Source organism: Anser brachyrhynchus (genome assembly GCF_964034855.1).
Source record: "Anser brachyrhynchus genome assembly, chromosome: 5".
NCBI lineage: Eukaryota > Metazoa > Chordata > Aves > Anseriformes > Anatidae > Anser > Anser brachyrhynchus.
The window spans coordinates 30,928,899-30,954,088 of record NC_137699.1 but is presented as its reverse complement, the minus strand read 5'-3'; the positions used below and the strand labels follow the sequence as shown (position 1 = coordinate 30,954,088).

Sequence of the window (25,190 nt, the reverse complement as noted above, 5' to 3'; positions counted from 1 at the left end):
CTTCTAAGGTAAAGAACTTTTTCCTACAGCATTGGTATGAAATCAGCACTGAAATAACAATACAGTTCATGAAGTGCTTTCTGTCTGAAAAACCTATGCATTTTCCTAGGTAACAGTAAGTTTCATTGTGCAAGGTAGTGTTTGAATATAATCTCATACAGCTTTTTCATGCCTTAATTATAACTTACAGCTGCTTTTGCAACAGGTTTTGACCAACTCTTTTAACTTGAAAATTAGCATTTATGAGGAAGTACTTCTATAGAAATCAGTTTTAAAAAGATATTCTACTGGGAGATAAAGAAGCTACCTAACTGTATTAAGACAGAAATCTTACTTCTTAAATGGTTACAGCATTTAGGCCTCTAATAGCATTAAATAATGGCTTTAAAATAATATAGTAAAATCCAGGTAAGTCAAGATCCATGCAATTTTTATTTTAATAATTAGACAAATACAGGAAATTTTGCAATAATCTATCAAAAATGTATCTTATCAAGAACCGGAAAAGTGTTTAAAAAACATTCACATTCAATTCAGATTATGTACAAACCAGTGTTTGTAAAAATGAAAACTGCAAATGCTTTGAGTGTAAAAGAATTCCATTCTAGCTCATGTTTCAGCACTCCCAATGACTACGTTACCACTGAGATGCAATCACAGTGCAGACATGTTCCACAGTCTTTTATACTCATTTCCAATAGCATCACTGCCAAAAGTAATACTTTTTTTTAATAAAGCATTTTGAGAAGTTTCTTCATACAGTACCGCCCACCCAAAATAAACTCCAGCATATTTAATTCTTCACTGCAATAATGGCAGAACAGTTGTTATCTAAAGGTCCAGAGTGCATACAATATTTATCACTATAAGTACAGGTATGTATCTATATATCCAAGAAGCACCAGTCTCCTATGCCTGAAAAAGCCAGAGTCTGCTTTGTACCTTGAGGAGATCAGCCGTTTTTAGTGGAGCACAGCCCTTGAATATTTGGTTCAAAGTAAAAATTATCTGCCTAGTCAGAACTATTCTGAATGTGTTGCAATATACAAGTGCGTACCTTCAAGACTCACCTCACATTGATCACACTTGAATTTGAGTGCCACCTTAATAGCCATACATAGATATGACAGTGTCATACACCTCTGCTACCAGGAACAGTTTCTGGGGATCTCTTGTGGGTTTTTTTGCTGTATTAAATCCTCAACACTAAAAAAGGAGAAATGAAAGCGGTTGGTTTTTTTGGTCAAATCTGTAACTCAGTACTATGGTTTTTTTATTTGCAGAAGCGTAGCTAAAGGAGACTAATCATTAATTTAAGCTGAAAGGGGAGAGAAAACTATCAAGATACCCAGTTTCAAAGTATGACTACTGAAAGAAGTCACACAACAGTTACCAGTTAGTCTACCTGGGGCACAAAAGAGATGAATCTAGCTAATGGGGCTACGCAATAGTTCACTGAGAGCTGCAGCCTAATGTGCTGTCATCAACATACTAATTTAATAATAGAGAAAAACCCTCTCAAAAAATGCAGACTACATATATCAGAACTCTTTCATTTAAACCAAGCTAACCAAGTTGAAATGGTTCACAACCTCAAATTAGATAGGTGTTTTAAGACAAAGGAGAGAGAAGTTATACAACCTTCACACTTACGTAGAAACAATCCAAATGCAAACAATCACTTTTCTTAAGTGCACCTTTTGGACCCAAGTACTTGAGATGATCTTTAGTTGCAAGATCTCGTTTGGAACACAAGGTACCAGGACTCAGTGTAAGAGGACGAAAATGTCAACCGTTTTTTGATGTTGCTGTTTTTGAAGGTGTACATAAGACTTGCTAATAAGCAGTGTACTGTAACATACATTGGCCTTGGCTTGAATAGCAGATTTCCCTTTTTAATTTGAAATTCAAATACATAAACTTGAACAACAGTTTCTGTAAAAACACATTTTCTAATCTCCAGCACTGTAATGTCACACTAGCTCAGAAATTAAAACTTCAGGATAGGAGAAACAGTTCTAGGGAGAGGAAGACTGTAATTTAGCGTTTGAAGAGTCTGAGCTCTTCCTTGGGTTGTACATCTAACTCCCATTCAAGTATGTGGGAAGGCCTTTGCATATTTCTATGGATTCTAAAGCAACTCTTACTGGAGTCAACACTCCAATGGTACATATTTAAGCCATAAAAACAAACAGTGAAGACAACTGCTGCGTTTCAACAACTCTTAACTGAGACTTGTCTCAGATATGCAAACAGATACTAGTGGTGTTGACTCTTAGCAAGCCTATTCTATACAATAAAATTAGTTAGGATCCCCAATAAAACATACAAGGGAAATTTTCTTAGATAAAATGCTCGGGAAAAGAACAAATTACAATAGTATAAAAAACCTTGGAGTCTCAGTAAGTGGAAAAAAAGCCTGTTTTAAGTCAGGCTTCATTTCAGCAAAACATGGAATAGTGATTTATGTTAGAAAACACAAGCAAGTTTGCTTTGAAAAATCAGTGTAAGGGATTTTGATATGGTTACTTTATTAATGCTATCCATGATGAATAAGCACACAAATGAGATGAATAAAAGTACTTTAGAGGAGACAACAATATATTTTATGCAAACGTAAGTGCTAACATTACAGTTAGCAACTCATACTGAATGAGACAGATGTTTTTGTCAAAGACAATCAAAGAAAGCAAACCTTTCTCGGTTTTGAAACAAATTTATACATCACAGTCTTTCTTCCCTTACATGGGCAATGGTTGGTGAGCATCTGTGGTGTCTCCGTCCTTTGAATCTATAGGCACAGAAGAAAGGGCAAAAAGAGTTTGTGTTGGGATTTTGACAGTTGTCCTACTCGGCAAGGACTCCAGTATCAAGATGCAAGTAAAACGGAATGCCCATCAAGAGTATCCACTCCCTACGCTTCCCTCAGAAAAGACTTGTACAGAGTTAAGAGCCTACAGCAAAAACAATGTAATCTCATACAAATCTCATTTCCAAGCAAATACGCATAAATAAGTTCTTTCAAATGAAGAACAAAATAAGAGTTTAGCAGTTTGAAGGTTAGAATCAATTCTTTATCTTGTAAGAAAGAAGTTCAAGATCTTGTTTCTTCTTTTCAGTGATTTTGAGTTGTCTGTCATTTCTCCAGTCTTCTGCTCCTCACAGGAGAGGTAATTAAATTGAAGAGGGCCACAGATCTTTTTCCTTTGTAACAAGTAATATCTCACCTAACTTCAGTAGCCACACCAAAAAAAAAAAAAATCCCTGCTTAGGTCTTAGATGGTTGAAAGACCAACACTTCAGGTCAACAGAACTGAAAAGCAAATTTTTGAAGAGAAAAATTTCAGTGAAACATTACAAGTGCTACTGATAGTACTTCGGCCTGTAGATCTGGCAGGCTAAAATCCATCTGGGACTGTTGTGAATGTCTACTTATTTATGAAAACTTCAACAAAATGAATATATAGTAATACTGCAGTCTATGCTGTTAGTGGCTGTTCTCAAATGCAGGGTTTGAAGTGGTGTTCTAACAAAACCATTTGCAAGAGCACAAACAGTAAGTCCTAAAACTGCCTTTTAGTGTAGTTTACCAACCTTTTAGAATCTTAGGTCCGAATTGGGACTTCATGATCCCTTATGCCATGTAATTCAGTCCAAGTCTAAGTAGCTACATAAACTGGAGTAGGTGCACAGAAGGTGCACTCCATGCTTGAGAATACCAAGTATTAAAAGTCAGAAGAGGCTCTAGTTCCAGTGTGGAAAAAAAAGCTTTTAAACTGACTAAACCAAGCACACTCAGGCACAGAGGCTATGAAGTGGTAGAGCACTCTGTAAGAGTGACAGTACTTTCTCCCTTTGTTGAATTGCTACAAAGTCCTTTTTCCTTACACAAAGCAGAGTCATATTCAGCTGTCAAAAGAATCACTGTTGAAGAAGTTTGGATTGGGTTCTCTCTCTTCAAATGGCTTACAGGGACAAGTTCCATTTGATTTGTCAGCTTCCTCTGTCACCATGAAGGAAATCCTGAGCACCCTTAACGCTTCGAAATAATCAACCTGTGCTAAGAGATCACATTGCTGGTGGAAGCGTTAGCAATTTTCACACAGGTGGTCCTTACCAGAGATATGTATATCAGATTACCTCTGATATAACAGCACACAATTTAGGTCAGCCATCAGGAAGAAACCACTTTCAAACAGGAAAATTCATATGGTGCCAGTGCAGCAGTTGTCTCAGAAAAAAAAGATGGAGGAAGCTGTAATGATTCAGGCTTGGAATCTTGAGTATTAAGCTTCAGTTTCACTTGAAAACTGAGGGAAAAAGTATTTCCTCCTCCCACATTTGCTACAAATACAAATATCCATAGAATGTGAGCATCAAGTGTGCTAGATATAAAACTGATGGAACGCTAGCTGGTCCATAAAGGGCTGCACCAAGTTATCTGTAGCAAAGTAAAAAACTAGCCCAAAAGTTATGGAGATTGGAAGAGCTGGTAAGGCCTTCTTAAAGATGGCAAGAAGCAGAAGTGTAAGGCACAGACCCTGAGGGGAAAAAAAAAAAGATAGGAGAAATTATGGAACTCCGACATGCAAAAGATTATAATATATAAGCACTAATTCCACAGAAATACAAGGAATTTTAATGCCTTCCTAAACTAAAAGGTGTGATAGATGCACAGCCAATGCGAATCACAGCTGAAACTCTCATCAGTTTTTAGTCAGACCATCAAATAAATCAAATTCCAAATTAAAAAACAAACAAAAACAATCCCAGCAGTTATGACTATGATTCTGTCCCTGATGAACATAAGAAATGATCGCTATCATCTTGTCACATTATACTTACAATTAATATGGCTACAAAACACGCTAAAGTTGTATTCCAGTCCCCACTTGCTGTTGCTGAGGCTTTGCCAACCAGGACACTGTAGAAAATGAAGTCTCCTAAACCAAGTTTTACTCCTCCTGCAAAAGTGAATGTATGGCAGAATTAAGCATCACACAGTCTAATATTGTCAAGTATCAGTAACTGTCACAGAATAAGACAGATTTACATTAAGTACCCAAACTTACTAATAAAAAAAAATAATAATCTCAAAAATAATACCACTCCTGAATCAAGTGATAAAGAAACACTCTTATGAAACAAGGTGGCTGAGGAACATTAAACCACTTAATTTATCCTGTAATAAGATTTTTTCTGTATTCCTAGTCTACTGTAAATACAAATGCAGTATATACAAACTCAGAACTTTTTATTACATTTCGTAGGGTTCTCTTTCCCACTTCTGATTGTTGTGTCATAGTCCTTCGGCAGAACATGGAAATATAATTCCTTCAAGCTGGTCATTAGAGGGGGAAAACAAATGAGTCACTTGCAGATTATGATTTGTTTGTCAGTTAGAAATCTATATCCAGCAAAATACTCCACCTCCTTACCAATTCTCCTACAGAAGTCTTACTAAGGTAGTTCTAAAAAGCACTTGCATAAAATTACAGAGCAAATTAGAGCCAAAACGGACACATTTAGTCTAAGATATGAGTCTTACTAAAACTCATGAGCTAATGTGTTATTTTTTAAATAGTAATTGGCACCATAGCAACAACTCTGAAAGCACAATATTCAATTATTTCTGTAAACAAAAGAATGATAATTTCCTGAACACCACTTCAGTTTCTGAGCTTTTAGTCCAAGATATTAAGCTAGAGAGGGCAAACATCAGGTCACCAGCTGTTTTCATTTAGCCTATCTTTTGCTTTGTCACCTGATTACAGTCCAGCCCCAAACTCACTCTTTAGAGTTCTGCAAGGAACTCAGCATCAAAGCAGAGGGTTATGTCTGGTTGATCATTTAATAAACAAACAAATGCAACCCTACTCTCTTTCAGCAGGCCTCCAATATCCATTTTGTGACAGTGCATTCACTAAAAGCTGTTAAGAAATACAATTCTGTTTAATTGCTGAAACAAATTTGGAATTTTTGAGGTAAATTCAAAAATTGAAGTTTTCTTAAAGTAGATGCCTATATTTTTAAACAAAGAAACACCTAGGAATCAGAGGAAGCAGGAGCACCTGCTAAATATGGCAGCATCACATAAGGAGAACAGTTCATTAGACAGGCAGATCGTCATTTATTTAGAGCTCTTCAAATCTAATGCCTGCTTAAACTCAAACTGGAAATCATAAGTCTGTTAAAACCAGTATCTGAGTATTGATGTCACATGTGCTCCAAAGATACTGAACTTCAGCAAGGTGCTGGAGAAAAATACTCAAGCCTCTGGTATTCTGAATTCGTTTCAGTCCCCAAACAGGTCTTTAAACACTGCTTTGTCCAGAGTGGACTGTAGTCATTTACTCTTGAAGCAAAAAACATTATGACTGCATTTACACAGCCCCAGATCCAAAAGGGCCGATAGATGGCAGAACATTGCATGAAAGAGACAGAAGCTAATGCAACTGACTGCATAATGGTCTGAAAACAGCTTGGCAGTTTGTGCAGTTAAAGTTTTGAATCTATGTATCAAATGTGAGATCAATTTGGCCAATATTACTCTTGCAACAGAACCAAAACCTATTTCTGTAAAGCATGTCAGTATTGATCAAGAGTACTCTTCAGCTTGCTCTTAGCTCACAGCATAGCGTATCTGTGCAGTCAGAATGACTAAGACTAACTAGCTTCAGACTTATTGAGTCTTTCAAAGAGTACTCCATACTCACGTTCTTCAGGGTCTTCACTGGTTTGAGAGTTACTGGGTAAAGCCTGAACAGCAGCTCGTGATTCAGGCGTTGATTCAATGGGTCCTATTCTATTGTCTCTTTGTTGCTGCCATTCCTGACTAAAGCCACCATCATCTGGTTCAGCATCTTCATTCTGAGTCTGGTTTGCTGGAATAATAAAGGCATTTAAAATATTTAAAATCTACTTTAAAAAAATACATCTTCTAAAAAATGACACTCTCTCCATATATAACATCATAGAAGAGTGATAGAAAAGAGGTATTCTGTACTATTTAGCAACATCTAATATTGGCACACACCATTACAAGAGATTCTCACTTACCATTTTAATACTTTTTTTTAAACACTTGGGAGTCAACATGCACTCTGCAGTTGCTGCAACTACATGTTGCACTCAAGCCCTGGTATTCAAGAGTACCTTGATGAAACAGAGTGGTGTGGTGACCTAATTTAAAGATTTAACTCCCATCTAGTATTAGCTCATCTAGTCAGAAAATTATTGACAGTTTAATTTTCCAGTAAAACAGAAAATTTTATTGAAAATTACATATTATACATACACCCCCTCCAAGCATGGCAAATTCAGAAACTCTGCTCTTCTGAGATATATATGTAAATAAACAAAACCATATTTTTAAACAGTAGCTGCATAGCTAAGAGGGCTACATACATTTCCATGTGATACCAATATAAATGTGAGTTGACACTATATAACATTAACCCAATTTGACAACCAATTGAGCTCAGTCAATAGTTGTCTACCAAGAGTCATTTCATCACCAATATCCTGTGTTCCCGAATAATGAATGCAAGAACACTAATGGCACAGTAAGTGAGGAATTCTTTTCAGTCTCCATGGATTTTTTTCAGTCATCTTTCCTAATAAGGTTTATACTCTTTCACTCTTCTACAGTAGCCAGTACACTTAAAAAAAAACATGTTTTCATAAACATGTATTCCAATAAAATGACAATTAAGAAAAAAAAAAACTTGTCAAAGAAAAACTTACCTTGTTTATCATAGGTGGAGTTTTTAGAAGCTTTCCTTTGGGCTTCTGGATCTTCCTCAGCCATGTTCACTAGCCATACCATCGTTGCTGTTAAAAACAAACAGCATAGCTAATGTTATCTTCAGATGCATGCAATTCTGAGCTAGTGTTGGCATCAATCCATTCTTTTTCTGTTCTTTCTGTACAGCTATCTTTCGCATGAGGCAATTTTACTCTCATTAAATCATAGTAATATCTGGAACACAGCCAGTACCAGCTACAACATGCACATACAGAATTTGATGAACACGAGTTTTATTTTTATTGGATGTTGGAAAAAATGGCAGCAGCTGTGTGTAGCTTTAGAGAAATTACTTCTACGTATGAAGCCCACTCTGAAAGTCTGAATCAATTATTTCTTTACTTTTTTTCCATTAAGCAGTTCTTTTATCTACAAGAGAAAAGGTCTATTAAGACTGGTGCAAAGGTAACTTCAAATGAGAGGCAGCATCTGCATCAAAGTTAATTGTTCTGTGTCCCCCACCACCACCACAAAGAATTCTCCAGTCTTGAGACAATTAAATGTTGTCACGCTTAAATGGTATATTTTAATTCAATTTGTGGTTTCTCAGCATTAGGCTCTCCTCCCTCAAAAAAGACAGTCAAGCAACTACAAGTAGTATCAGTAAAACATAGCAAGAGTGAAAGATAAAGACCCTGCCCTTTCTCCACTGTAATCTTATCCCCTAAGAGTTGTGGAGTCTGCAACACAACATACTTCATTCTTTCAGACACAGGCCTTTCCTCAGCACCAGTAGCATAATGATTTATGATTAACCCATTTCACTGTTATCCATGTGTTTCTAACTAGCAACATGGAACTTCGGTAATTGCACAAGGCAATTTTACTCTCCTTAAAACACAATAATATCTGGAACAAAGACAGTACCAGCTACCACATGCATATACAGAATTTGATGAACACAAGTTTTATTCTTGTGGAATTCTAGAATTTTATTCTAGTGGAATTATCTACTGATTGATACACAGGTCATAACAGCAACATGCCTTCAGTAGGTTATTTTTTGCAACTGAAAGAAAAAATGTATCAAAAAAAGACAAGCCCTGGAGAAAATAGTTCTGCAAATGAATCTCTTTGTGGCAATTTCTCCCTTTCCTTTCAGTAACACTGAATATTTAAGGATATTTAAGCACAGAAAGCCGATAAATATTTTCTGAAAAAGTATTCCTTTTGAAATGCTTGATTCACAGCCTAATGACATTTGCTTTGGTGTATTACCATTTTTTTTCTGTTCCTATTTTGTAAGAACAAAACATGCTGGTTTTCATCTTGAAAATCTTAGCCAGAAGACGTTTCACATTTTTGAGTCAACAGCAAAAGGAAAACTGAGACCCAAACGAACAGACTGGGAATTCCAGCTGGCAAGCAACATGTTAAAACAGAAAAATGAGAAAATCACTTCAGCTGAGTGGGTGATTGTAAGTTTAAAGTATTTAATAGAATATACTTACAGGAATAAATAAGTGCTGGAAAGAGGGTTTCATTTCTCTCTTGAGCTGTTTCAACTAGCATACGAAGAGGACCTTTAGGACATAAGACAGCAACCAAATCTGGAAGGAAAAGTAAACAGATCTTATATCACTGTAGACATGCTTTGAAGAAGGGTGTTTTTTTTTATATATAACACTTGCAGAGACCAGTAATACGGTAAAATGCTACCCTGAACAGAGACTTCTGAGAGAGACACTAATCAGTCACAAGTCAGCATCCTATAGAAAGTTAAATTTTTCCCTCAATCTGACTTTTAGACCAAGTGTCTAAGCATACATATGTCACTGCAGACCACTGTTACTCTTCAGACCCCTTCTTCAGCTCTCTTTTCACCTCTTTCTCCCTTCCTAGCTGCATGGCAATATGTTACCAACACTTGAATATCCGCTTAGTCTTACATCTTGCACACCTATAATGCCTGGAGACCAGGCAGACAAAGACTACCGTATAAAACTTAAGGTGATAAATTAATTTATCCGGTCCTGTTCATGTCTTCTAGGTATGCCGACCTTTTCTTAAATAGTTGGTCTTTCTCCCAAGTAGTAAGTAGTTCAGTTGCATACTGAAATCTAGAAGCCACACTACAGACATTTAGTTTGATATTTCATTACATGCAAGTCCTCATGAGCTTGGATCACCTCAACAAGCCTCAGCATTTTCTTCCAAGACAGAACACACTTTTGCAGACCACAAAACACTGAATTAATCTTCTTCAGGCCAAATAAAAAAACACCATCTTATCACGGAACTTTATTACTCCATCACCCTCCATGAAGTTTACAGATAAAATTCATTGAGGAGAAGATTAAGTATTTCAGTTTCTTAGAATGTATAACTTGACAATATTGGCTTCAGTAATCATGAGGAACACCCAAAAATATCACTGCTGTGATGCTCATTCTTTGATTTTCAAAGGCTTTCTCTTCAAAAAAGTTTACCAACTTTAAGAAAGCATACAACAAACAGCCATTTGCACAATTTCATTACTTCAATCAGATGCATACTAATCAGAGGAGGAAATTTAGGGAGTCTTACACCAACAGTATGAAACCAAGAACTTATTAATATTTGTAGTTGTAGAACTGATTTTACATATTATTATAATATACAAATAATAAAATATGAAGTTCCTCGCTTAAGATGTTATGCAACTGCAAATGTTGCCGTGTCGCTATGTCAACTTGCAAGTTGAAAGAAAAATAATTCACAAAAAATAGTATTCAGTTTACACACTGGAAATAACCAAGCTTAATTTCTATTGCCAAAGATTTTTCTTAACCCAAGTTTAATGCTAAAACAAATTGTAAGACAACAGGTAAGTGGGGCTTACATAACTTCTGTGGATTAGAAACAACTGCCGGTTTATTCCCACTCAAAGAAAAAATGTGAGTGTGAGAGTGAAAAGGAAAAAAACTGGCATACGAAGCTTGGCAGAAAAAAAAGCTGTGTTTGCATAGATGAGAGATGTTGAAAGCACATTTAGTATAACAAAAAACAAAACCAGCAGCTTTTTTCAAGTGTCCAGTGCCCTCTAAAGCTCTACGAAAAAACTACATCTAGATACCTCTATTTCAGTCACTATTCTGAAAAAAAAATTAATATGCAATTATTCAGATTAATTTTATTTTTGTTTTAAGAACAAGGAAACAGATCTCTAAATTATAACCTTCTATATGGAAAATGACTGAGCATTCTGAAAATGAATAAAAATTGCCTTGAATCCTGCCTTGATTCCTACTCATTATTAGACATGGATCACGGTGAGGGTGTTATGTCTTCAAATTTAAGTAATTTGTAGGCTGGGCAGACCTACACAGGACTGTACCCAAAGAACAAAGTCCTAAGTTCTGAACATACACTGTATGTAGGTTTCCAAGGGTTCTTGAGGAAAATGGGAAGCACAAAGTCTCTCCACATTCATAGAAGAGATCAAGACGGCAACATAGGTCTCTTATCTCCTCCTTTTTTGAATTACTTCAATTCTAACCTTTCTTCCTCCCCAAAGAATCTAGAAAGTCCAGAAACGGCAAAGGAAGATGGCATCACACAGTCACAAATGTACTTAGCTGCAGGTCACTTATTTTAGTTTAGGTAATTATCCTATTTCTGAATCTGTAATCACCTTATCCACTACTTTGTATGACCTCCCCCCCCCCCCCCCTTCTTTTTTTAAGGTCTAGTCAGACCAATGGAAAACGAGTAATCAGGAAACAGAAGAAATTCCTGCCATAATTTCTGTTACTAGAACTTGCCCCAGACCTTACCATACACTGAAATGACAGCCAGGATAAGCCACGCAGTCCATTCAGGAAGATACTTAATGAACACCAACGCCATGAGAGCGCTTATCATAATGAGATATGCCTGCTGGAGCCGGAGTGGGCCCTTCCAGTGAATACAAATCATTCCCACAACACCGAAGTTCCAGATCATGAGTGCTACCGTAATGTAGTCCATGGCAACATTATACGTCTTAAAAACCTCGCTAAGGGAAAAAAAAAAGGAAAAAGAAAATGACTATGGACTGCATTTGCTTAAAACAATGGAAACAAGTCACAGATGCAACCTTCAGATTTATTTTTTTTTTTACATCTTACTGCTCAATGTAGTGGCCCAAATGTAAAGTTTATCTCCAATTAGTATTTAATTAAAAAAAAAACTGTTCACAAAGGAGACAGTTTTACTGATGTTTACTTCATACCAACTATTTCATCCTTGTGCAAATTTTTATTTGCATTGTCAATCTAATCAGAAATTGACAGGAGAGGACATTACTGTGTAAACAGTCATTTTTATCATGCTTATTATTTCTAAAAGTCAGAATAAAAATTTGTGAGGTTATAAAGAATCTTTAAAGCCATACAAACAGATCTTTCCTTACTTACCTGTATCCCATGGAATGGAAACACTTCGCTAATTCCTAAGTATAATATACATCATCATTCTATTCTATTCTTTGACACAAACAATGAAGCAAAACCCTTGCTTTTAAGATAAACCATGCCACTCTGTCACACCAATATTATAAACCAGTTAAGACCTTCAGTAAGTAATAAACCAAAACAGAGAAATATGTTGTCACCAAGACACAGGTGATTTTCTCTGACCCAAGGGAGAAGTGGTTGCAATGGCTGTTTGCAAATTCTGCTACTACCACCTCATCAAGCCACCAAGAACCTTGCATAATTTGCATGATACTTTCCTCCAGGAAATTTTTCTTACCTAGCCGTTAGCTAGCCTTTGAGATGTACAGTGTTAGCATGATGGCCCTTATTGCCATCACCTATAATTGGTCTACAAACTCCCCCCTCACTGGTCCTCTGCAATAGGAAACCAGAAGCGTTGTGAGGTGGCAGAGACAGATGAAGGAAAGCAGAGGGCCAGAAAAGCCCTCAGTCCCTCTGCTCACACATGCTCACTGAAGAGTGCCAGCGCCAACACAAACCCAAAGGAAGTGAGCCTAGCAACTTGCCTCCACCCAGTCTACACTGCCTTTGAGCAGCACACATTGCCTGGTTACTGAAGTTAGAGGAAAGTCTTAAGGTTAGAAGAAAACACTAACCAAAAAAAGCACCATAGGCCACTTCTGGTAAAAATTAGTGACTGAAAGAACCCCATTTCCTATCCCTGGAGACCAAATTAAAAAAGATTCCTCAAAGAGAAGTGTATCTGTTACCAAGTGCTACAAAAATACATGCGCTACAATAATTTCGCCGCATAACTCTTGTTACAAGCCCTGGTCAGCTTGCTTGTTTTAGAGAACTCCGAGTAATATGTACAACTTTTCTTTAAGTCTGGCTAATGGCATGTTTCAGAATTTGAAAAAGAACTCTAGAACATGTAGTGGAGGTATATTCTGGTGACAGAGAGGATTCTTTTCAGTTGATTCTTTCCTACTCCCATACAAACAGCCTTTGCATATAAAGCCCACCTCCAAAGCTACGATGTAAACAGCTGCTCTTCAGTCATATGGTTATGAAAAATTATATCAGAAGTTGTGCTAACAGTATATGCTACTCTGTGGAAGATGCCTTATTTCTGGGATGAGTATGCCATGGGCAGTACACTATCAGATGCACTACTAACCCATAAACCTCTCTATGAAACTATATAAAACTAAAAATTCTACTTCAAGAGCAATAGCTTACTCAGTATCATCCTTGTTAAGATTCAAGGGCTAGTTCTAAAACAAACACAAACAAATAACATCATACATGAAAAATAACATTAATGCTTAGTTCTCTTACCCCAGGTAGATGAATGAAAAAAAGAAGAGCAGCAAAAGAGAAGAAATGATAAGCCAACCATGGATCACCTGCAAAAATAGATATCAACACAGACTTTATTTAAGGTTTCATATTTTAAAGTTAGTATCTACTTAAAAGTGCTTTAAATGCTACTTTCCCTTTTGATTAAAGCGGGAGAATTGATACTCAGATCCCTCTCTCTTTGGTTGTTGCTACGTTCAAATTTAGCACAGCCTATACACTTATGGATTTTAAGCGCTTTGTGGTCTTTCACCAGAGGTTCTATAGAATGCAAACTACTTTTTGTGTATTTTTAGGGCACTTTGAAAACAATGGCATTGTAACATGGCAGAAATATACAGCATTAACACAGATGGAAAATACGGTTCATTTCTGTGCTAATAAAACCACTGCTCTCATTCCACACAATTTTCAGAACACAGTTACAGTGTGTAAAATTGGAGTAAAGGTTTGTGCCAGTGCATGGATCCCACAGCCTGCTTTATTACTATTAAACAGATTCACTGTACACGGGGAAATTCTGTTATGTCAAGCTTTATCAAATTGGTCATTAAGACCAAAAGACAACCACAAATTCTCATGAATAGCTCCCAGGTAGGTGACATTGCAATTATTTATTCTAAGTCTGGACTTGCCTAGATTACATCATTATAGGATTGAAGTCTTTCACAAAAGAGCCTTTGAGTCTCTTGTGTTTGCCATAAGGATATCACCTAGCATGTACAGCCATGCACACATCAGTCTTGGGAGACTTCTATACTTGCAGGTAGGGTGGGGGAGAGCAGAGCCCTTGAAGAGCCCCTGAAGCCTTGAACAGCTTTCCAGTTGTAGGACTATGCCTGTGTTTTGTATTGTTGACCACAGGAAGACTTCAGTACATAGCACATTTCAAAGGAATAAGAAGCAATGCCACCCTAATTCTAGCTGATAAAACAGCCAGCAGTGTTAGCATGGGGTTACTGTCTCCCTGTTTTGTGAAAGAAATAGAAGCTACAAATTTGAAACACTTAAAATCACCGATCCTGCAACTTTTGCTCACTCATCCTTGATAATCCTTCATTTTGTTCCATCCTTGATAATCAGTACTAATAAATAAAACTAGCACAATTACTCGAGTCAATTACACTCACCTTGTAGCACCTGTATTTGTAAAGCACAACCAGGAGTATGGTCATGACAATGATGACGCTGATCATGATAGCAGCATTGAGAATTGAATTCAGGGCCCGTTGTCCAATCGTCTCTGTCTCTTCTGTGAAGGGAGTGTAGATGCTAAAACAACAAAGAGTCAACTGAAATGCCACTGTAGAGTCCACAAACGTTTGTGATATGCAAGGCCAACATGAAATGAAATTGCAGTAATCTTTCAATTCAGAGATATAAAAGTGACAGCTATTTTCTACTTAGCCAAAACCTGAAAGGCAGCACAGTATCCTATCAGACAAACTTTAATAAAAAATTATTATTCTTCCTTAGAAGACCTGCATTTCCTATATTCTTAGATTACAGCTATTTTCCACTTTGTAAAACAAACAACAAAGAAATCTAGGTTGTTTGATGAACTTGCTCACATGCTATGACTCATTAGACTATTACTGCAGCTAGACCTTTATAAGCACACCATCTAGTGGATTTACAATGAAGTGTCCCCCAGTGATTCCAACAAAAACAGTGCATGAGCTCAACTTTCTCACAGCAATAAAACAAGCTGGGGAGAAAAAAGCACTTCATTACACGACAGGAAAAAAAGAAAATACTTACCATAAATCAAATCCCAAGAAAAATCATTTTTGATCAACAACTTTGTTTCATCAAAACACAAAGTTCCTTTTCATTACCGTTTTATGACATTCCTACATTACACAAACATTTCAAAGCCAAACACACTTTGAACCATTTTGTCTAAATGTTTTTATGGGGGTACATTTAGACTGATTTGCTTCAGGTTCTGACAGGCTCAGTGTTCTTTCTTTGTCTCCTTTCTCCTAAACCAGCTTTCATTGATTTTGTTATTTTTTGGCAATATTAGTATCTTGCCAAAAATATTTTGATTGAATTTATTTTATGAATACCAGAGAGCACAAAGTGTTAAAACGAGGATCAGGATTTGAATCAAGTAGTAACAAGTAAGATGTCATCCAGACTGGCTGTCAGACATAAAATGAATGTGAATAGTACCATGACAAAGACTTTGGTTTCCGGAAGTAATAAAATAAAGCTATCTTTGAGCTGGTGAAGGGGAAAAGGGAGACGAGGAAGTTCACTGTTTCAATTAAAATCCTGAAGAAATGGAGATTAAAGAAAATGATCTAAGTGGGTCCATTGAAAAGACAGGGGAAAAATTTGATACATACAGCTGTCCATCCTTGCGTGTATAAAAGCTGACAGACTTGATGGTTGCAACAACGACCACCATGCAAAGTGTGACAGGTACAAACAACATAATCACATGTTTTGCCCCATATTTCAGTGTCAGCTCCTCATCTTCTTCTTCATCTTCCACCACCTGCTGAATGTTGTTCTGTGGCTGTCCATTGGTTTCAGACCCAGGATTGTCATTTCTTCTGCGCTCACTGTTATCATGACGCCGTCTTTCACTGTTATCATTCTGCAATATATAAAACACTTTCATCAGGAACTATCCATAATCATATTCTTGTGTATTAAGATGGTCTTGAGGGGGGGCACGTGTAAGGTAATATTTACTGTCAAAAACATTTTTCACACCGAGGACCTGAACAGGAGTCATTAATTGTTTCACATAGTTGTCAAAAGGGTAGGAGCACAGGGTTATGTTAGAAGCATTTATATTAAAAACAGCAGCAGGCTGTTAGATGCAACCAACATTGCTATGCCATCTTTTCTATAAACAGAAGAAAAAGGTAAGTAAAAAAAGGCAGCTTATTCTCTTTGTCCAAACTACAGTTGATACAGGGGTGCATGACAGTAGATTACTCAGCTTGACAATTAACTGTGTCTCCTTCCAGAAATAATGCCAGAGACATTTATTAGCCTAATTCCCTGAAAATCCAAGGAATATTTCTATTTTCCTTACCATGTTACTCCCACTACAGTACGCTAACTAGAATATATATTGAGTTTCACCAAGTATTGTTCACACATTTTTAGCAAGAAGAATGACATAGAAACAGTGATCAAACTCAGATAATTCTCACTCGTTACACTGAGACTTGACCTTAAAGTTCTACTGTGATGAGTTAAGCATGCAGATTCCTTTTCTCCTCTCTCAAGGATGCTACAGCCACGTCCTTTTGCTGATATTGAAGAAATTCCACCACCCCTGTCAACAAATATAAAAGAGCCTCCTGGCCTTCCTGATACTAAGTGAAACATCAAGGCTATAATTCAAACACAAGGATAGAGGTAGATTTTCCATATCTCCCTCAAAGGAATTAAGATTAATCACAAGCAAAAACAATCTAGGAACTCAGCTTTTACAAAATTATGAGCTAAAATACTGTCTATGAGTAAATGATCAAGACTGCATTCTATAACAGGGGGCATTTAACATTTTGTGTTGTGTGCACATATAGAGAACATAGCAGCAGAATAAGCTACGTTTCACCTGTTCTGGACCACATAGCAACAGAATTATTTTATGTTTCTCAGTCACTCTAAACAAGCCACAAAATGCAAAAAGTTTATACAGATTAGTCTTTTTTTCCCCACTCTACTATCATGTCCAAGTCAATGCTGTACTGTTCCCCTTCACTCCACCCAAGGGGGTCAACATAAATGAGACATCCTGGACATCAGGAAGAGGTTCTTCACCGAGAGGGTGGTTGCACACTGGAACAGGCTCCCCGGTGAAGCAGTCACTGCACCAAGCCTGTCTGAATTTAAGAAGTGATTGGACTGTGCACTTAGTCACATGGTCTAAAATTTTGGGTAGACCTGTGCGGTGCCAGAAGTTTGACTTGATGATCCTTATGGGTCCCTTCCAACTCGGGATATTCTATGATTCTATGAGATGTAATACAAACACTTAATTCATTACAAAATGAATCTTACGACTTCAGAATTACTTCATTTACAAACAGTTCAGCTTGAGTAAGTGCACTAGAACAGCTTAATATTGGCAAGTACAATAAACTGTAACGCCTTAAAATACCACTTAGTAAAATTGCTTTAGACATTGGAAAAGACATTAAAAATAACCGAATGTATTTCTACTGGAGAACTGTTACACAGGGTTGTTTTTTTTCCTTAAACATGCTACGTTAAAGTCCCATTACCTGTTCTTAATAGCATTTTCAAACATAAACTGCTAGCCTGTGTCCAATTAACTCACTGAAGTTTTTTGATAAATTCATAGTCATTTCGGAGATTCTTTATACAGAATTGTCTCAGCCCCACCCTCAGAAAAGATAAGACATTAAACACACAGTCAGAAACTCATAGTTTCAAAAGCACTTAAGTGATTAAGGAGTACAAGTCCCTGGACTTCGAACTGCAAACACTGACACTGCTAAAATCCTGGTTGATGCTTTACAGCTTCCCTAACTCATGAAAAAGCTACTTTCACAGAACTTTACACACTAGCAATACATACCAAACGCTTTACCTATTTACTTCTTTCTTTGTGGTATCCTCAGAATCAGGCTCAGTAGGGTTTCAAGAACTGTCCTCTAAGAAAATTTGCTTTTTTATTTTTTCAAAGAGGAAACTGAGTATAGGGGGAAGAAAAAACATCTAAAGTTGTCTTAAGCAAATAAGAATAGCAGGCAACCAGATTTTTAGAATTCAATTTTAGCCTTAAATTGAATTTAGTATGATAAACTTAATACATGCCCTAAGAAAGATTTCAGATTCAAGATTATTTCTTACTAAATGAAAGATTCATTATAAATTACTTGGTGTATTTTGTATAAAGTCCTCACATACAATTATTGAAAGCCAGATAGAAACAGGAATATTGGAGAATGCAGTGTTCTGAAACTTTAATTATTCTGTAAAGGCTGCATGCATCTGGACTTTTTTCTGTACAGATTATAGCTCAAATGTAACATTTTTCACTTTCTTAGTGAAAGCGCTCCATTTCCTCTCAGCCTACAAGACAACAATAAGCTTATCTATCTATCTAAACTGCCTAAGATGACCATAAGTAACATTACACAAGACATTATGAGAATCTTACAACAGTTCACAAGTAAAGCAGACCTAGTACGTAGGTTTCTGCACACTTGTGGAACATTTTGCTCTTTCTCTGTGGTAAAAGCAGTTCTACGTGAGGGAGCACTTACCCCTCTCAGGCACAGAAATACAAAAACTAAAATCAAAATCTACAATTTTGCAATGAAAACATAAAAAACACCCAAAGAAAAAGCCTGATTAACTAAGCACATCACTACAGACAAACTGCAAAATTTAACACAAAGAAAAACTGAAGAAATTAGACCAGTGCGTGCCACTCTGTTTCCTGCACTAGTTAGGAACAAAGACACAATCACAAAATGTCTTTACATATTAAAGCACAGTGCATGAAAATCAGAACAGCATCAAGAAATACTGTAAGATATTGTAAGAATTAATCTCTCACTTAAAAATAGAAAAAAGTTGTACTGTTCAGTCTAGTGAACTAAAGTGTAGCTAAACGTGACATGCATGTGCCCCTCTGCTTAAAAGAACAAAGTACACTCATATCCTACCTGATCAGTATTAAAGAGAGCAGAGGCCATGGACTCTTGCTGAAGTGGAAGCAAAGGAACAGACTCTTCACTTTCCTCAGACATAGTTAAAAGTGAAAATTCTGAAGCTAAAAAGTCAGTAACACCTGTTGTAACACCGTAAGCAAACGTAAGTTATGAACTACGCGCTTTCAGGTGAATAAGCAACATCAAAAGCAACTGATAGGTTTCTTTCCTATCAGGAAAATAGTTAATAGCAAACCCAGAGCAAAGCCCCTGAATCAACAGATAAAAAAACCCAGCACATTTGATAAAATATTTTTACCTATTGAATACAAATTGATGTATTATTAGCGGACCCTGACAGTGGGCATAGGCTTGTCAGTTCTCACATACACCATTTATGTTTAAAGGTTGTTATACAGTGACAGGGCACTGAAGACTGGGCTGAACTCTTGCTATGTAACCAGAAGAGACTGCAAACCACGCTAGTGATTAGTGATTTCTCATGCTGAATGCTAGCTGACAGAAGCTAGGTATTACCTATGCAGGAAAGAATCTTCATACCTCTGTTCAAAAACAGCGGACATACGTAGGGGAGAAGAATCACTACACCTAAGTATTGAAGCTACCCCTAGAATTACACTTGAAAGAAAAAGCAGTAGAACAGTCTGTCAGTGAGAAGTAAATAAAACAGTCTGTCCCCCATTGCTGGGAAGTAGCACCGGTAAGCTTTCTGCAAGGACAGTGAGCCCAGAGCTAATCATAGAGCTCTGCCTTTTTAATCCGGCAGAAGCGTTCAATAAAGGTTAAGCTCCCACCTGTCCAAGATGAAACTTTTTTCATTCCCTCTGAAGTAAAAGCATAAAGTACGCAGCAGGAAAGTTTCCACTTTTTTTTTTTATTTTTAGCAACAGTTTCTATAATCAGTAAGGTCTTAAATCAGTCTAACTTCTAAATTCCAAAGATAATTTTCAAATGTTCTGTATTTTTGCTTTTTAGCAGAACGTTGACCTGAGATAAATACAAGAATTTTTCAAAATTCTATTTAACCTGTTGGATTGCATAGTGGAATTAGAACAGAGATCAAAACATTGTCTTCAATCACTGCTATAAACACAGCTACTAGTGGCTCAATCTCCCAGGAGCATTTCTATGTCATAAGGAAACCTGATACTCAACAGTTATTACAGGAACAAAGAACTGGGCATGACAAATCCAAGAGCCTGAGCACCACACCCAAGTAGACCAACTAAACTTGGTTTTATCAAAACACAAGCGCTAAAATAAGCATAGTATTAGCAATAATTACACAATTACCTCTTTCTAAGGAATGATTTAGGGTTTGGGTTTTTTCCCCCCACCGCAAACCTCAAGAACTCTGTGAACACCCCGACAATTATTCAAAATTAGGACAAGACAGTGCTGCTCCTTCTGCACAGGAGTAGTACGCTGGTAACAACAATGACAAAACCCAAGCTCTACCTAGACTAAAATTAACTCCATGACTGAACCCCCTGAATCAAGCAGACCATGGCTGGAGTTCAAAAAATCACCTGGAAATCAAAGTTTGTTATGGGAATATCCCCCCTCATTTTTTTTATTTTTTTTATTTTTTTCTAGAGGGCCTAGTCACTCCAGCATCCCTTTAAACAGGGAGAAGTCTACCCATATATAAAAATGAGTTTAGGAATTTAGATAATTTACAGAGTATTTCTTTCAGCACTGCTTATCACAACAGTCAGATGGAGAAATCTACTCCCGAACAGATTTCTATAGTTCTGAAGTGTATTTTCATCCACGCTGGTTATTCATCCCAATTTAACTGCTATTGGGTAAGAAAATTGTTTATTACATACGGTGTTGCTGAGGTGGTTATCAGGGAAGTTTTCTGTCAGCTGCCCATGCTGAAACTGGGGTAAATGTGCAGACAGTTCTGTCATTGAGGCTGTCCTCTGGAAATCACTTGTTTCTACACAAAATGGATCTTTCCTCTTGAGATGCTGGAAGGAAAAATATGTGTGAATAGTCTTTTTTCTTTTATGAGCAAATTCACTACCCCCTCCCTACCCAAATTCTTAGAGTTCACACAGATAGATAACCAAAGATAACCATTTTCTCTCTTCACAAGGATACCAAACTGTATCACGTGTTTACTGAGAGGTCATAACAGGGATTTTCCAGCACAAAAATAAGAGTGTCTGGGTGTTATCAAAATAGTTCATCAACCACGGAAGTCAGTCAGCAACAAACCAAAGATTCAAACAGTTCTCCATTCCGTCTTGTGCAATAAATGAGAAGTACTGTGCACTTGCTCAGAGCACACTTTGTATGTCTTTATCTCAGAGTCCAATTCCTCCAAGTCGTTTATTTTTGGATGAACAAGCGCAATCTTCAAGCAAGGATGATAAAGTTACACTTCATTGTTTAAAATCTGGACATGACATATGCTTACCGCTGTAATACCCAAAAAGGGACCTAGAGCTATACAAAACAGTATTTCAGCTGAGCCTCAAGAACTAATATGCATTCCCCTAGCAGTAGGTTTTATGTATGAGCTAAATGTACCTAAAATTCCTTATGCTTTAATAGCTTCAAGTGTCCTTACACAAAAAAGTTGCTTACTAATATTTTCCTAAGCAAACGTGAATAAACCAGAACTAAGCAGCTGCTCTGTAACAAAGGAGAATAAACAATTATAGGAGAAAAAGGAAGAAGAGTGATGTAAGCGTGGGTTTCAGAAAAAAAAAGTAGTTTAAAGAAACAATGAGTAGACCTGCATAAATCACTGGCTTGGTTGCACAAAACGCAGCGAGCTGAATTAACAGCCACTGCTGCTAAGAGGGAAGTGCCAGTCCCCACTTCCACGCCAAGATGCTCCTGCTCCTACCTTGTGCCAACTCCAGCACTCATCAGTCCTCTCTGCAGTACGTTTAACTCAATAAAATGGAAGAAAGCAAACCCAGGAAAAGAACACAATCTTCTTGTGCTGTTGTACATTCAACCAGTGTCTGGAGGGATCTAAAAAAACATATTAATGAAGGACATGCAGACACTGCACAAAGCAAGGCCTCTCACTTTTGACAGCAACAAGCCACGAGACAGCATCTTACTTAAAACAGGAGGTAAGCTCAGTTTCATACATACAAAGATGCAGAAGCTGTTTCTTCACTGACAAATAAGTAAGTCTCTTACAAGATTAGTTTGCAGTGCTTACTAACTTCTGCAGGGATGCAGCTTACGCTGAAGGGCCATTAGGAGGCAACACCAATTTAACAGGTCTAGTGGGAGCATCCTACCGGTCTGGAAAGGCAACATAGCATTCGCTAGGAGAATGGCTCTCTTCTGTGCTTCTAATTAAAAACAGAGCGTCTAGTTTAAAACATAATGAAATGTAAGACTAAAAGAAAATAAATAGGTATTATGTTGCTCTTATTTTAAAGTTTTTGCTCTAATTCTTTAGTTGGACTACAGAACATACACGATGCTGCTTTAAGTCTGCCATCTGTGAAAACCCTCAGTGACAGGGCAGCTATAGAGAAAAAAGTTCAAGTATTTTTTATCCAAATGTGGATTAGCAAAATGAGACTTCCCCACAGCATCATATCAAAATCCTAAATAAACTGGGCAAAAAAAAATCGAAAAAGAAAACAACAACAAGAAATGCCACCACAGGATCCTGCTTAAAGGCCATAAAGGCCAAAGAAAACCACCACAAACCCATCCAACGAAACCAGGAACTGAGGGGCTGAGAGAAAGTGAGGAGTGCCTGACGTAACTGACACGACAGGAACACTGCAGCTTCAATAGCAGTGTCTTAGAGATGTCAAAAACTATAGTATGCTAAAATGATCCCTTCTTAAAACTCAAGAACTCAGAAATTGCATTCAGGACATCTTCAAACATTTTTTTTTTTTTTTTAATGAATTAATGCCCCCAAGTTTGAAATTTAACGACGAACGAACAAAACCTACAAACAAGCTGCGCGTAAGCAGGAGCAAATCGAGTTTTTCACCACCTTTACCTCAGAAGAGACTCTCGAAAACATTTAATTCTCTAACGAAGCTGTGATTTAAAACCAGCCTGCCTAAAGAAGTTCCTTCTCGCTTCCCTTCCCCTTCCCAGCGCCGCGGTTTCCCAGTGCTCATCACCCCCAGCGGCCGGCAGCCCCCCGGCCCCTCAAGCCGGCGCAGGGGCAGCACCCGCCGCCAACCGCTCGGGGGCCGCCGCCCCCCTTCTCGCCTCCCGGCACGCAACAGGCGGCCGTGAGGGGCCTCCCGAGCCGGCCCCGGCCCAACGGCCCCCGACGTGCGCGAGCCCCGGCAGCCGCCCCGCTCCCCTCCCGCCTCACGCCGCTGCCCCGACCCCGTCCCCGCCGCCGGCCGCACCTGGAGGGCGCCGCTCCCCCGCGGGCCCCGCCACCGGCTCCTCGCCGCCCCGCAGCCCGGCCCCGCTCGCTTCCGGCCCAGGCGCCGCCTTTCGCCGCCACCTCACGTCCGCCGCCCCAGGGCCGCAGCGCCGCGGCCCGCCCGCAGCGGGGGGAGCCGCCGGTTGAGGGGCGGCCTCGCGCCGCGACCGCGCCTGGACGCTGAGGGGAGTTCGGGCCGAGCCCGCCGGGCCCCGGGCGGCAGCAGCTATGGCTGGCGGTCCTGCCCCTCCGGCTGGGCTTGTTTACCTCACGGCGCGCAGGGTGCGTCCGCGCATTAATTCCTCTTCGAGGAGGCTACAGCACAGCTTGATTGCCCAGTGCAAGCTTGGCCGTCGTGACCACGGGATGCAAGTAAACGGGGGTTTCAAGGGAGAATCCCCCCCCCCCCCAAGCACCCAGTCAAGTCATAAACGAGGGAGGCTGTTTCAGTATGATCCCACACTAAAAGCGTTATGAAAAAAAATGTACTTTGTACCTCAAAATACAAACACTAGTTTATTTCGTTTGTTTAAGCTACATGGCATCTTTTCCACAAAGGCAGCAGTAGAGCTGTGACTCACTCGTGGAAGAAACAGACATTTCCAACCTTGAAACTTACCTTGCTATCCCTGGAATTTGACAAGTAATCCACACCTCATTTTTGTATACACATAACCTCACCGAGTGACGAACACATACAGGAAATGCTATGGTCTGCATAATCACTACAAATGTAAAAGAGTAACGGCTATGGAGAGACCATGGTGAATTGTGCACGTTTAAAACTGCTGTATTTTATTATTCAACCACATTCTGGGAAGATCTACAGGAAAATGAGGTGGCAAAAGTATTGCACATTAGAATTGTGCAATACTATCCCTTAACTGAATACTGAATAGAACTTCAACAAAAATATCATGGGCATTCAACTGTCTCTGTTATTAATATTGTTTAGACCTAAGATGAAATGCCTATTACCAACACCTTACATTGGTTATGCTACATGACTACATACTAATTTGTAAGTTTGCATGTATGACATACTATGCTCCTGCATAAGAAAATATATAGAATATTGAGAAGTGTGACCCCAGTGTAAGCCAAGAGCTTCCGATTGTAAGTGTATCCACCTACAAGCAAGCTACGCTCCTGTAAGCGGCTATCTAGCAACTCCATTTAATAAAGGCATACAAAAAATAAATCCAATTCTTCTCTCTCTTAGTAATGGGAAAGTACTAGTAGTGAGAAATAGAAATTAAATGGGAAACTAAACTTACAGTTTGGGGCCTTCCCCCTGTCCACATTTAGAGCCACAATGGTCTAGCTAGATGATTTTTAGTGCAGGCTCGTGTTCAGAGAGAAGACAGGAAGCCCTAAATTAGAAATGTAAAAAGACTATATGAACATGTTAAATATTCTAGGAACAAAAAAAAAAGTCTGAAAACAACAGCAGTAATATAAAAATATATCATTCTCAGTAATTAATGTTTCTTGAACAAGGTTTCTTCATTTCAGTGCATGCTAATGGAAACAGTACTTTAATGACATACCATTGCTTAGAATATGTA

At 38.2% G+C, this 25,190-nt stretch overlaps 2 protein-coding genes across 7 annotated transcripts in view; both read right to left on the bottom strand.

Annotated features, from left to right (window-relative positions):
* PAPLN (papilin, proteoglycan like sulfated glycoprotein) overlaps positions 1–1,205 on the bottom strand; it is a 71,540-nt gene extending 70,335 nt beyond the window's left edge. For both annotated transcript variants that reach the window (XM_080595978.1, XM_080595965.1), the window contains exon 1: positions 1,071–1,205. The gene's annotated coding sequence lies outside the window, so the exon portion shown is untranslated. The remainder of the gene's footprint in view (positions 1–1,070) is intronic.
* On the bottom strand, positions 414–24,853 carry PSEN1 (presenilin 1). 5 transcript variants are annotated; one of them, XM_080596054.1, is made up of 11 exons: positions 23,603–24,853; positions 21,074–21,217; positions 15,921–16,174; positions 14,697–14,838; positions 13,546–13,613; positions 11,563–11,783; positions 9,259–9,357; positions 7,747–7,833; positions 6,717–6,884; positions 4,846–4,964; positions 414–4,541 (listed from the first exon to the last, which is right to left on the bottom strand). In XM_080596054.1, exons 2-11 carry the CDS (start codon positions 21,155–21,157, stop codon positions 4,386–4,388), a joined length of 1,398 nt encoding a protein of 465 aa, XP_080452180.1. In that variant the 5' UTR covers positions 21,158–21,217; positions 23,603–24,853; the 3' UTR covers positions 414–4,385. The 5 variants fall into 5 exon arrangements, with proteins under 5 accessions (XP_080452180.1, XP_080452179.1, XP_080452181.1 ...); XM_080596053.1 differs by lacking the exon at positions 23,603–24,853 and adding an exon at positions 23,239–23,501; XM_080596055.1 differs by lacking the exon at positions 23,603–24,853 and adding an exon at positions 22,105–23,215.
* Between the last annotated feature and the right edge of the window lie 337 nt (positions 24,854–25,190).